Source organism: Mytilus edulis, chromosome 3 (genome assembly GCF_963676685.1).
Source record: "Mytilus edulis chromosome 3, xbMytEdul2.2, whole genome shotgun sequence".
NCBI classification, from domain to species: Eukaryota; Metazoa; Mollusca; class Bivalvia; order Mytilida; family Mytilidae; genus Mytilus; species Mytilus edulis.
In genome coordinates this window covers 76,601,064-76,615,583 of record NC_092346.1, presented here as the reverse complement: position 1 = coordinate 76,615,583, position 14,520 = coordinate 76,601,064, and the positions used below count along the sequence as shown (strand labels likewise).

The 14,520-nt window shown below is 30.5% G+C and overlaps 1 protein-coding gene across 3 annotated transcripts in view; it reads right to left on the bottom strand.

Moving 5' to 3' along the window:
* Positions 1-14,520, bottom strand: part of LOC139517482 (serine/threonine-protein phosphatase 6 regulatory ankyrin repeat subunit B-like) — a 70,275-nt gene that overhangs the window by 49,082 nt on the left and 6,673 nt on the right. For all 3 annotated transcript variants that reach the window (XM_071308588.1, XM_071308589.1, XM_071308590.1), the window contains exons 5-10: positions 12,851-12,938; positions 11,812-11,843; positions 10,158-10,286; positions 8,769-8,858; positions 8,447-8,521; positions 7,268-7,317 (exon numbers count right to left, since the gene is read on the bottom strand). In XM_071308588.1, coding sequence (XP_071164689.1) covers positions 7,268-7,317; positions 8,447-8,521; positions 8,769-8,858; positions 10,158-10,286; positions 11,812-11,843; positions 12,851-12,938 — 464 coding nt within the window. The remainder of the gene's footprint in view (positions 1-7,267; positions 7,318-8,446; positions 8,522-8,768; positions 8,859-10,157; positions 10,287-11,811; positions 11,844-12,850; positions 12,939-14,520) is intronic.

Genomic DNA, 14,520 nt, shown 5'->3' with positions numbered 1-14,520 from the left:
AATCGCTCTACAGTGAAAATGAAAGAATAGTATCATTATTCGACAGTAAACATGACTCGCATAAAGAAAGCATCTAAGTGGAATTCAGTTCAATATAAAGAAACTGAATGACAAATTCTATTCTACGTTATAATTGTGTTGAAATGAATATTTTTTCTGCAACAACATCTTACCTGTTAGTTATAAAACACCTGCACGATCTGTTCGTGAAATGTACTAAATATTCACCTATTTTGGTATATATTTCACAGCTATTTGGATTTAGGCGCGAGAAAAACCCGTTCGCATCTCTTACTTTGTTTTATTAGTATTATGTGTTTCTTAACATATACTTTTTAACTATTTTTCTTCATTTTCTTCAAAAATAAAAAATAAAAAGTCGTCTGTTTATTTATCATTCTACATCAAAAATTTCTGTCATATACCGTGCAAATGATATTTTAGGATCCGCACTTTACATACACTGTGTAAATAATAATTTTTGTAATACAATATAATCTGAATATTTAAAGCATGAAAAAATGAAAATTTTCAGCCGACAGAAATATTTTCAACTATAATTTCTTTAAATCTGTTTTTCTTAAAGAAGAACAAGTATGTCAGAAGATAATCCGATTTGCATTTTTTTTTAAATTGTATGCTTAACATATTTTATGAAATAATTTATTAAATAATAACTATGTGGTATGTGCTTTTAAATAACGCATTTAAGATAATCTCTGCCCAAACAGGTCATATATAGACTAAGTGGGATTGCATGTAGTAAAAATGTATTATCTTATTGGTTTCGTTTTGTCCAGCAATACAGTGCTTAACGTCTTCATATATGAACTTAAATTTTGAAAAGTGCACCACAAGAAACAAACTTAAGTGTTCCAGTTACATAATAAATACTGTCTATTGTTCGAACGCATGTCTGTCGTCGCCTGTCATCACAATAAAACACGCTTGCAAGAAAAATAAACAGTAGAGAGATACGTGTACAAAACACATCATAGGTCATGTGGCCGACCACCTGATAAATAAAATAATTTCCAACGACAAAGAAGGCTACGAAATATAAGATTCAATTTTAGGTTTTACCGGACTTAAGGCAGCCAAGATCAAGATGAGTTTAATGAAAAAGCAACAAATATCTCTGCCGGCTATCCAAACTTCAACACGTACTTCCACAATATATATATGTGAATTAAAAGATTTAAAAAAATATATATTTCAGTCACTTATTAATATGAACATGATGATGGTCATTAAATAAATAAAAATCGCAAAAACGTTGCACGGAATATAAAAATCGGAAAAAACGAAGCACGAGAAGTAAAATCGTAAATATTTATGGAAAAAGTAAAATAATATATTTATTAGCCGTTCTAAGAAATCATCTTGTCATTATTAAATGGACATGATGACCCTGCAGTCACTTTTAAGCGTCCGCTAGTTGCAACCAGAGACATCTCTGTTGCAACTGATTTGAAAGAAACATATTATTCATAATAATTAATTTGATAGCAATTTTAAATATTCTGGGAACACGTAATTTAAAACAATTTAGTCCCGTCAAATAGTGCTGTTGGTTTCTGCCGAAAAAAATCTTTCAAAAAGTTGTAACCTTTGGAACTTTTTCAGATAATTTGACCACATGACAAGAAATTATACAATATACATTGGTCATGCACGATAGATTCTGATGTAAGACATGTACCGTTACAATACCCAGTTAACACGCATCAGCGCACACAGGTTTATCGAATAGGCCAGTTGATTGGAGGAAAGTTACCAAAAACCACGCCTACCTTTAACTATTATCCAATCAAACGCCTTTGACATAAACATAAATAATACATGGGTAATATTACAGAGATTTTGAAAAAAGTTGAGACTCTAAATTCTAACTTAAAAGTATAGATTAATGCTCGTAATTTCGCAATTTACATTAAATTTTATTCATACTTTCACCTAGTGAGGAAAAAATTAAAATTTAAAACAATTGCAAATTACAACTATTATGCACAGCAAGGACGTATATTAGTTATCCGTCCTTGTGCACAGTTTGTGATAAATGGGTGTCAAAATGTATTAAACAAAAACCCAAATACCAGTTTCAAGAAGAATTCTTTGCTTTTATTGCAGAATCGCATAAAACATAATGTTGTCGTATTTTCAAAAAGAATTATCAATTTGAAAACTACTTTTCCTTTTTACCTTTCTAATTCATATATTACGCAGATATAGATGTGGTAGTTGCCGATTGAGTCTAGGTAAAACATTTAAACTATAGAAAAAGAAGGAAATGTTTAAGGAACTACTGTTAGTCAAACCCTTATATCTTTAAAGCTGTTCAACAGTTAAACTCATCAAATATTGTAATATTAGAAAAACCAGAGACATATATGTGTATATATGTCTCTGGAAAAACTATGTAAAAGTTATAAATGTGAAAGTCAGTCCTCCAAGTTAATTTAATTGTATCGTTTACACATGCATGTACTAATTTTACCTTATAGTTATGTTTATGTATGTTCTTGATAACTAGTAATTGAAGTTTTATGAGAAATAAAGTAGTCGTATTCCTTTAAACCATAAATTACAGTACACGAAGACAGCCTACGGGTAAAGTACAAGTGAATATATCACAAAGATCATCCGTACGCGTCCTTGTAAATGCAACACTCTGGATTTTCTTTGATAATTACCTGAGAGGTTAGAAAAGACTTCCAAAGGTGTTTGCCAAAAAATTAATTGAAATAAAAGATTTTTGTGTAGACGAGTTACAACATTGCATAAGCATAATTAGGAAATTTGAACAAAAAATGTAAGTGCACATCTTTCTAGTGGCAAAAAACACGCATATCGAGTTACGTAGACGAAAAAGAATAAGTACATTCATAATGATTATGATGTAAATTCACGAAATTATAAGGTTATAATTAGAAAACAATCTAAAACACGATTCGTCATTCCCCATGTGTATAGATTAAAACAGAATTATAATTTTAATTCTTAAATTAAATTCTGAAATTCAAAAGACATGTTTCTGATACTTGACAGTTCAGCGAACACTATTACATGAAATGCACGATGATATTGACCGAAAACAAAGGTGAAAGATTCAAATTGTAAAATCAGCCGCTGAACGGTAGAATTTCTATCAATCATTCAACGATATAAAAAGACTTTTGAGTGTAAAAGTATGATAGAAATACTTTTAATTTATTGAAATGCCTGTTAAATTAATATTGTTCCAGTCATTGGTTACTAGTGATTGTCAGTCCATTTCGATATTTCATAGCACTTTTACAAATTCTGAAAAAAAAAAGAAAAAAATAATATTCCCATGGGAAAAATATATCTTCCCATGAGAAGAGATTTGTGCCGCACAGTGTTCAACTCCCAAAAAGGGAGTCTAACCAACAAAGAAATACTTTATCATCTGTAGATTGATTTTTATATATGAAACGATGTGTATTGATTTTACTTGGTTCAATGTTCAGTGGCAAGTATTTTATGTATGCACAGGTCCAGAGACAGAAAATCAAATTATTCATTCACTTATGGTCTTCAAAAATAACGATTGCGGGATGACGGACAGGAAGACTTCAAACGTAACAGTGTGAACTAGCTGTCAGAAACTTAAGTACTCTTAGATCCTTTCGTGCTATTGTCGTTTTGTTCTTCTGGTAAACAAGTGATTCTTTCATTGTTGAAGACCCTCTAGCGACTATAAAGATGAACAGGAATAAAACGCTGACCATTGATGATTTGTATTTTTGTTAAGCTCTGACTTTGTGTTCGATTTAAGGTCCCGTGTACTTTTACTCCATATTCCTTTATTTTCTATAAAGGCGTCTGTCTTGACAGTATGTTGACACGACTTAATACAAGTTAAACCCTTAAATGTAAAACACCAGATGGAAATACTCAAAAAGGAGAGCCAGTTTGGTATTCTGTAATGTTAGAGTTCAATTCTTCATGAAGAAACGACTATATGTTTTCTGTATTCAGAATATAATCATATCTTCTAAACTATATTTTTTCGCACAATGTATGAATATTGGTGGACATGCATCATTGCGAAACCAGACATTTACAAATGAAAATCAACACTTATACTATAGCCATTTAGTAGGAAAGTAAATGCACAAAAGACAAGTAATTCAGAAACATGCATGATCATGCATGGATCACGCAAAATTATGCAGGGGCGACACCGGAGTAATGGGAGTTTTCTTCTTGCAAGACATTCGCCGTGAAAACAATTTGATATGAAGACAAGCCTTTATTTCAACTTTGTTTTAAATTTTCAAACATGAGGCTGTTACGGCCCAGGTCAATGTTCTTAAGCAACACATATTTTCCTTTCATTTTGCTGTTAGCTTTCTGATATAAATTTTTACATATTATAGACTATTATGATTCTTTTTTTTCAATTTCAGTGAAACACTATTTCTGATTTGCTTTTAAATAAATTTTAACATGTTGAAATGTCTTTTTCTTTTTCTTCATCTTTTTGAAACCCTGGTTTTGTATTACTACTGACCAGTTCAGTAAAGAAACAGCTGCTTCATGTTTGTATAAATGTGTTTGTAACCAATCTAACATGCTATTATTTCCTTATTTTTTATTCCGTGTCTATAGATAGTCTTCATCGGGGAGGCAAGATTTATTTTGTCTGTTGGTTGCTTGGCTAGCGTAAACTAATCGATTTACCTCACATTTTGAAGTTGGATGGAGACTGTTTTTAAATAAATGCCGTACCTTTGTACTTTGGTTTCCTGTCGGATTTTTCTCAATTTTAAATTGGGAAGTTTTATCATTTGTTTTGCATAATTATTATTTTTGACTTACAAATGAACGATTAATAAATCTAGTCCCATGTGTGCTAGCGAAATGTCTTTAGTGTAATCTCGGAGTGTAATTTTTATTTCAACTTTTACGTTTGCATCAGGAGGACCTAAAACACGAAAACTTTTTTTTTTTTTAAGAATAACATTCTTTACTTCAAACAAAAATCGCTTTTATCTTTTATTTTTTGCAGTAAAAGACCGGTTTCTTTAAAAAACTTAAACTTTCATACAATCGACTGAACGAAGTATAAGCTTCGGGAAGGTCAAGGATTATAACATATTTTTCGTCATTCTGAAAAATTCAATGGTCGAATTGAAGCTTAATGCCTACAAAAAAAATCTCAATGAGCGAAAAGATTTTCATTTTAGTAATCTCTGGTGTATTTATGATGGCTTGGTTTGAAGCGAGAACAGACGAACTATGCTTACTATTGCTGCATAAAAAAACATGAGGATATGGTTTGTCCTTTATTACAAATTTGACTCCAATAAGGATAATTGTTGTCTCATAGAAAAATCGGTATTTTTTACCGATAATTTATTTTTCGATTTTTATCGGATATAATAGTTATTTGGAAAAATACAAACCGGATAATTATTTATTAAAGTTTCGTATGCATCATAAATCAAGCTCCGGCAACTTTTGACTTGTTCTAGTATAAATAGTAATGATTTTCATCGGAGAAAAAGATAGATATTTTTGTCGTGATTGAAAGAATCGTAAAAGTGTTATTTTTCTAAATTCTGTTTGTTTAATCGGACATCGTAGAGTCTGAATTTGATTTCTTTTTGCCGAACTGGACTTCATATTGTGTATTGATTTGAAACATGAACGCGGACCTCGATGAGAACACCTGGATTGAAAGTTTGCAAACGTTCCGACCAATGAAATTCATTTTAATATGTAACGAGAGAACTTCAACGAGAGCACCTAGATGAAATATTTTAACTATACTACAATCAGTTTTAACTTAGAAATATATAGGAAATAAAATTATATGAAAGCAACAATGCAGAATGTTTCTTTTCCATTTTTTGTTTTTTTTAACAATGTATATGTTCATTTCAATTTAGTAAGTAGACTTATATTAAATGCCCAAAACGTAAATGTATGTTTTCTTTAAAACATTAAAAAACGTAAAAGTATGCCGACAAATAGCCTGTCAAGGTCGTTAAACTTAAATCAACTTACCCATCTTTATCGTAGACTAAAATTTATCTCATATATACAGAATACATGTTCATTTATTACAAGTACGTCAGGGTGCATGACAGCACAATAATCTTTTTACAGAATCGTAAGAACAATATTTTTGTTTGGTATTTGTTTCTCTTCCACAATTAACGCCCGATTTGGCCATTGACCGGTATTACAATTTAACACAGTTTTAAAAGTTCAGTGGGCTGCTACTTCATTTAGAATTTTCAGCATGCCTTTCTGTTTATCATATTCAACGTCAATATTATCTTCGTCAATTCTATTATTCAACAATATCTTGTTTTTCATTAGAAGCTTTTCCAAATATCAATATACAGCAAGAGAATGCATATATGTTGCTTCCCGGAAATATAAGACACATCGATTTAAATTATGTACACAATAAATAATTTCTGTGTAGTTTTCCGTGTCTACATTTGATTTACGAGTACAATATAGTAAACAGAAAAAAAGAGAAACGGTAAATATACAGGAATACATAAAGTTTCGTAGATAGTTGCAAAGGACCACACGTTACTTACGATAGATACATCGAGGTCGTTTTGCTTGAGTGATTTACCTGTAAAAAGCCCGGGTCTCATCAATGTTTAAAACGAATTAATGCATGTTTGAAATAGCTTAACAGGGGCGTGGCCTATTAGTTTGACGCAACTAACCACTAACTTGATTTCAATTGATCGACTGCAGAGAAATCTATTTGACTGGCGTTAAAATGAATTGATATGAATTGAAATGAATTAAATATAATTTTTAATTTTTGTCAATCTTTATCAAATAACGATCAATTTCATTTAAATAGCGTTAACACGTTTTTGTCCGATCAAGTTAAATTCGGGTTACTAGTGATAATGATCTAAAATGATATATGAGATCAACTAATAAATTTAGATCCAGCTGTTGGGGTAATCTAAATTTTTTTGTTTGTGTATTTCATTTTTATTCATTAGTTTACTTATCATAAAATGGTAAATGCATGATGGTTTTGAAGTGCATTTTATAACTTTGATTCCCTATTCATATACATTTTTGCTTATTCGATAATCTAATTATTATGCTTAAACGGAAATCAATCTACCTCAAATTTCTTTAGATTTGGAACAGGAACATGCATATTAAGTGACTTCAATTTATGATCATGATCAGTTTGGACTTTGAAATCATTTAAATTCAACTGAAAAATGGTGTGGCCATTACAACAACTTACCTGTACTATCTCATGTGTATACAGTAAATATAAAAAAAGTAGGAACACACCTAAAATGAAAAGGGGATATATACAATCTGTTAATCTCATCACACATGCATTCTCTAATGCAGTTCTAAGAATGTTAAAAGAAGAATTTTTATATTTCAAAACTTTAAGATTTTTTCCGAGTCAGCCTTTTTTGGTGATTTGATAACATAATTGGCATGTTTAATTTTCACTGTGTATTATTTCTGTTCAGGGAGAACATGGATGTGAAAAAATCACTGTAGTGTTTAATGAATAAGTTTCGAAGAAAATAAACTGGGTCCTATTAAAGCTGACTATGCAATATGGGTTTTACTCATTGTTGAAGGTTGTACAGTGAACTTTAGTTGTTATTTATTATGTCATTTGGTTTCTTGTGGAGAGTTGTCTCATTGGTAATCATACCAGATCTTCTTATTTTTTATACTGATTGACCGACAGCTAAGAATTGATAACAAATAACTATGAGAAAAGTTGAAGATTTTAAGTTTTATTTTTTATTCTTTGGTTTACAGATTTCTTCTGTAAAAGATTTGAGTTATAGTCAGTCGAAGAAAAAATTAAAAAATACTTTTTAAGCCAATAATATGTATAGAATTACTGTGTACTTCAATTCATAACAATAGTTGTGTGATCTCCTTTTTTTGTCATCAATCCTTGAATTTGAATTTGAATCTTTAATTTCAAAGAAAACATGTCGAATGTGAAAGACAGGTTTGTTTCATCCTTTTTGCCAAGGAACCACTTTTGAAATCCAGATAGGTTCTCAAATTGGATTAGGAACTCTCCAAGGCCTTGTTTAAGTTAAATAAAGAAAAGTTGACATCATAAAAGTAATTTTAATAAGATGATTAATCCAAATCATTGGTACTTCATGAGAGAATGATTCTGTTAAAGTTGCTTAAATTTCTTTCATGTGATTCAGAGGCAGATGCTGATACAAAACTTGGACAGATGGAGGAATGGACAGACAGACAAAGGATGGACAGACAAACGAATGGACCCATAGATCATAAAACTTAATGCCCATAAATGGGGCATAATAAAATAAAAATATTATTAAATAATACAAGCCAAACTCTTTGTGTTACTTTACAATCATGATCTGAAATGACTTACTTTAGGTGTATATTATGTTAACTTCATACTTACATAACAATTCTGCTGTAAATACAGAGAAAGAAATTTGTGCAGTCCATTTAAAATCTGCAAACACTATAGAAAGAGCTGAAATTTAAGAATTATCTCAAAATGTATATAAATGAAAAATATACAATTAGTGACAACTTTTTAAAATTTAATCTTCTAGCAGAATTCAATGAAATAAACACAACACTTTCATTGATGATGTAAGTGAAAAATAGACTGAAATTTCCCCTTTTCAAACATTTTCAATGTAAATTTTTTTCTCAAAGGAATGCAAAAACTTAAAAAATATACATGGATTTTTCACAAAACTTAAAAACCAACATACCTAAACAAATTGTCACAATCAAAGTCCATGCTAGGAATGGGAAGAGTTTAAACCTGAACGGCCTCCATGTTTCATTGTATGCACCATATACTGTAAAAGCAATTGTAACAAAACATTTGATAATTCTTCTTAAAATCAGTAAATGTGGAAAGATAAGCTTTCAAATCTATATCTTGTTTTTTTTTTTAAATATAGCCTTATAGGTATAAAATGGCATAAATTCTAAATGATTATGACTACCCCATTAGGTTTCTAGATAAGGTAAACGTGTCCTGTATGCATTCAGCTGTGACATCACTTCTCAGTCAAATCCAATGTTTTTGTCTGAATATGCATTTAATTTGCAGTTATATTTTAAACAGGTTTCCATCATCATGGAATCATTGTAATGGCAATAAGCTCTAGCATAGTCTATAAATAATATCCAGGTAATGGTATTCAGGTACCATCATCTTTTCCTCTCATTGAACCCAATCAAAAAATTGAGAAAAATATATCCCATCCTCCAACAAACAAAAATTGCAGATAAAAGAAATTTTTCAAATTTCAAAGAAAAAAAATATGAAATTTCAAATATGAACCCTCCAAAAATATTTGAAAAAAAAAAAAATCCAAAAATTTTCTAACCCCTCCCCCATGATTTTGAACATTATTTCTTTTTTGGAAAAATGTACCATTCAGATCTAGAGAGATTGATAAGCTTTAACACAAGTAATTGTCTAGAAAATAGAAAAATGTTTTTTTTGGCCCCTTTTGTCCCTTATTCTTTTTTCCGTTTGAGGCAATTAACCCCAAGCTCAATCCTAGACTTCCCTTTGTGGTAGGGAACCTTGTGGTACAATATCAGTGAGATCCATACACTAAAACACAAGTTATTGTCTGGAAACTACAAAAATGTTTGTTTTTGGCATATTTTTGGCCCATAATTCAAAACCTGTTGGTACCATAACCACCTACCTTCTTTTTGTGGTATTGAACCTTATGGTAATTTTCATAGAGATCCATTTAGCTAAAGTGATTGTCTTTGGAAGTCAACGCCCCTTAGACGACTTGATAGCAATATATGAACGCAAAGTTTTTGTGGTCGTATAATAATTGCTTTTATGCTCTCAAGACTCAGACAAAATATCAAATTTTTGCTTCATTGAAGCCAAGAAAAGATTGATGAAAAGATTGATGAAAAGTATCTGTTTTCAATTATTTCAAATTACATGTTCATAAACAAACAGGAAGTGGTTGCACAGTAGAAGTACAAATTTATTTCACACTACAACTTCTAAATAAGTTTTCTACCAAAAGTCCTACAGATGGATAGGTGGAGAGAGTTGAGTGATTACTAGACATGCTTTTGACCATTGGTGAATCAGGTCAAAATATATAAATACTTACTAAGCATAACAACTATATGCAGTATGTATATACCAAGAATGGTGAACAGGATGGTTTTCATGTTGGTAAGATCATATTGCTTAAAAGCGTTATCAACAAATAGGTCTGTTCTCTTTTTGCTTCCAAGGCCTGTAATAATGTAATATTTCATAGGCTAGTGAATTATTTTCAATAATTTTATAAATATAGTAGTACCTTATTTTACCTTTTGAACAAAAGGAGGCGATATTTTGTTACTACAACTTATATGACTATCATGAATAAAAGGAGATGCAAGGTGTATATTATAGAGATAAGAATCAACTACATTAACACCATGAAAAGGGCAATGATAAAAAAAACTATATCCTTAACATTAAACATGCATATGTACCATGTCTAACTGAAAGTTCCTGAAAATAAATACAAGTAGTAAATACATTTAACAGAGACTAACAAAGATCTGTTATGAACCCCAAATTCTTTACAGGTTTTAGTCCTCAACACCTTTTTTATTTAAATCTTCGGTCAATTACTAAAGTTCATTAATTTGGGCACATTAGCATTATAGATATTGACTTAATGTCATGAATATAACAATATCATATGAGTAAATAGAGCTGTTGTACTTTGAACATTGTATTATGATGTGGTTTTATAAATTCTCTAAGAAGAAAGGAAATTATGAATCACTGTTTGACATGATATACAGTTCATCTAAACATATTAGACATATACTTTTTATTTCTGGCTTTGCACTAGTCATGTCTTCTTTGAATGTCCATGACATTAAAATACTAAATCCCTGGGATGTTTTTTAGTATTTATTTGACCTGTTGATACTATTTGTAATGCTTTTTTGTTATTTGATGTTAACTTATCCAGGGTTATATCTCATCTATATACCAGCTTTAATAAGTGTTTGGTATAACTGTAAATTTTCACTTCTTCGTACTATGAACAACACAATTATTTATTTTGTAAATAGTATTTCCATTCTCCATGTGTATATAATTGTATTTGGCAGCTTTTGGTTCAAGATTATTGTTTTTTTTTCAATTGTTGACCATCACTGTCACAGCTGTATACTACTGTTGACCTTATTTATTCACCCTTTATTTTATTTTATTGGTTTTGTATTTACATTGTATCCTATAGAACAAATATATTGGTTTAGTGTATCTTCACTTGTGCTAATATGTCTTTTGATTGAGTTAAGCCATATCAATTGATATTTTATAATGTGTCTTTCTATGTTTTGATCTTACACTATTGTTTCAGATAAGGGTAAAGGTTGTTACCTATCAAAACGTTTAAACCCTCTGCATTTGTTTGCACCTGTCCCAAGTCAGGAATCTGATGTTCAGTAGTTGTCGTTTGTTGATGTGGTTCATAAGTGTTTCTAGTTTCTCATTTTTTTATATCTATTAGACCATTGGTTTTCCTGTTTGAATGGTTTTACACTGGTTATTTTTGTGATCCTTTATAGCTTGCTGTTTGGTGTGAGCAAATGCTCCATGTTAAAGACTGTACTTTGACCTATAATGGTTTACTTTAACAATTTGTGACTTGGATGGAGAGTTGCCTCATTGGCACTCATACCACATCTTCATTTATCCATATAGTATAAATACATGGGATTTTCTAGACCTTAAAGTTTTATTTAAAAACTTACTTAAAGAACTAGTGTTTGAAATAGGTTCTGTTCTACAAAAGAAAATTATAAGAACATGAGTACTAAAAAAGAAGATTATATAAGAATATGAGTACTAAGCAAAGAAAACCAGGGGTAAAACTAATTTAACTATGCTTTATTCTAGTTAAATATATACTGCATTATCCTTTATGCCATAAAACTTGGTGTAGTACTTATTTGGTCTTTAACTTATACGTTAAAATGTTTCGAACTAATATGGAATCCTTCTCATTTTGTACACTAGTTGATGACCATTTACCTTGTGTCTGGAATTAACTAGATTATATGCATACAAAACTTATGTTTTGTCTAAGTCAGGCAGTCAGTTTCCAAATAAACAATACATTTGGGATAGAATGCAAAAACAAATGTTTATGCAAGCATTTATCATATTTATGATATGATTTAAGTATATTGCTAGAGTTAACATGTTACTTACACCCAAGTCCTTTGATTCCTATTGGATACTGTAAACCAACTTATTTTCGTGGATACTTTATTTCACGTTTAATAAGAAAAGATCCAAATTTTACGTATTTGCGACGATTTATTTTGAGATATTTGTCAACTCGCGAAAGTCGTGAAAATAAACCGCTCACTAAATAAGTTTGTTTAAAGTAGTTGTTTCATTTGCAATCATACCACTTCTTCTAGTTCATATATTTTAATAAAGATTATATGAAAAGCATGAAAAGGTATTTTAACTTAAACAGGTTAAATGTGAAGAAAAACTTAATTTGCAGTGAGGATCTTCTTATATACTGTGGATTAATTTATTTTTGTTGGCATCAATTTAAGTGGATGAAAGAAAACTTGTCTGTTCTTGGACATTTAATTTCATTGTTTTGCCAAAGTCATTATACAAGCCTTTAGAAATCTGTCATTCCTTGAACATTTAATTTCGTTGTTCACTTGTACCCATGAAATCCACAAATTGGTATCCAACGAATAATATTGAATCCACAGCACATAGATTAGTATGTTTTCATCCAGAAGTTTCACCTTCCATATAACTTACATGTTCTTTGTTTCAACTATCAAGGTACAAACAAACTCTCCTTGCTTTCTTACAAAACCATTTTTGCATTTGTTTACACATCTGTAATCTAAAAAGTAAATATACAGCATATATGCAACCACTCTTCAACTCATAATTGAGTGATCTAAAACTAATATTATTAAATGATATGAGCAAATAAGCCCTAATACAGATAAATCAGCATGCACAATACTGAAAACATTCCACTGTCAATATAAATAAAGAGTTAATATTGCTTTTTGAAATCAGGGCCAATACGGGAAAAAAAAGAGGGTCAATACAGAACAAGAGGCTCTCAAGAGCCTGAATCGCTCACCTTGATTTTTTGGCATTCATCTTTCATTTAAGAGTTAAAGTGTCCAATTTCATAATAGTTTGTTTTTTTGGTTTAAGTATATTAATAAGTATTAGAAAACATGATAAACAAATTGTGTAAAATTGTCCTTAAAGGGCAATAACTCTTAAAGGGGTCAATTCACAATTTTGGTCATTTGAACTTATTTGTAGATCTTACTTTGCTGAACATATTTGCTGATCAGTAAACATTTACATCTTACCTTTATCATTAATACTATTCAAGATAATAACCAAAATCTGCAAAATTTCCTTAAAATTACCAATTTAGTGGCAGCAACCCAACAATGGTTTATTAAATTCATCTGAAAATTTCAGGACTGATATAACTTTACCTTATAAACACTTTAACCCCATATCAGATTTGCTCTAACTGCTTTGGTTTTTGAAATATAAGCCAAAAGCTGCATTTTACCCCTATGTTCTATTTTTGGCCATGGTGGCCATGTTTTTTGACAAAACAGAAAAAAAACACAATCTTTATTTTACACACTGTAAGGATCATTCAGCTTAAGTTTGGTTGGAATTGGTTCAGTGGTTTCAGAAAAGAAGATTTTTTAAAGTAAGAAAACAAATTGTGTAAAATTGTCCTTAAAGGGCAATAACTATTTAAGGAGTCAATTCACAATTTTTGTCATACACACTTATTTGTAGATCTTACTTTGCTGAACATATTTGCTGTTAACAGTTTATCTTTATCATTAATACTAACAAAAACTGCAAAATTTCCTTAAAATTACCAATTTAGTGGCAGCAATCCAACAATGGGTTATAAGAATTAATCTGAAAATTTCAGGGCTGATAGAACATTACCTTGTGAACACTTTAACCCCATGTCAGATTTGCTCTAACTGCTTTGGTTTTTGAGATATAAGCCAAAAACTGCATTTTACCCCTATGTTCTTTTTTTAGCCATGGCAGCTATGTTTTTTTGACAAAACAGAAAATAAAACACAAAACTTTATTCTAGATACCCTCAGGACTATTCAGCTTAAATTTGGTTGGAATTGGTTCTGTAGTTTCAGAGGAGAAGATTTTTGAAATGGTTTACACCAATCAGACGACGACCACGACAGACGACGACGAACGCCAAGTGATGGCTAAAGCTCACCGTTCCTTTGGAACGACGAGCTAAAAAAGCCATATTGGCCTTTGGGCTCATATGGGACATTCACTTCCAGTTTCAATTTTCTTACGCCATCACTTAACTTTGGTGGTATCGTTATGCATAAATTTTCTTATTATCATTTAATAAAAGTGTTATGAACTGGCTGTTTCTGTATTGACTCTGTTAT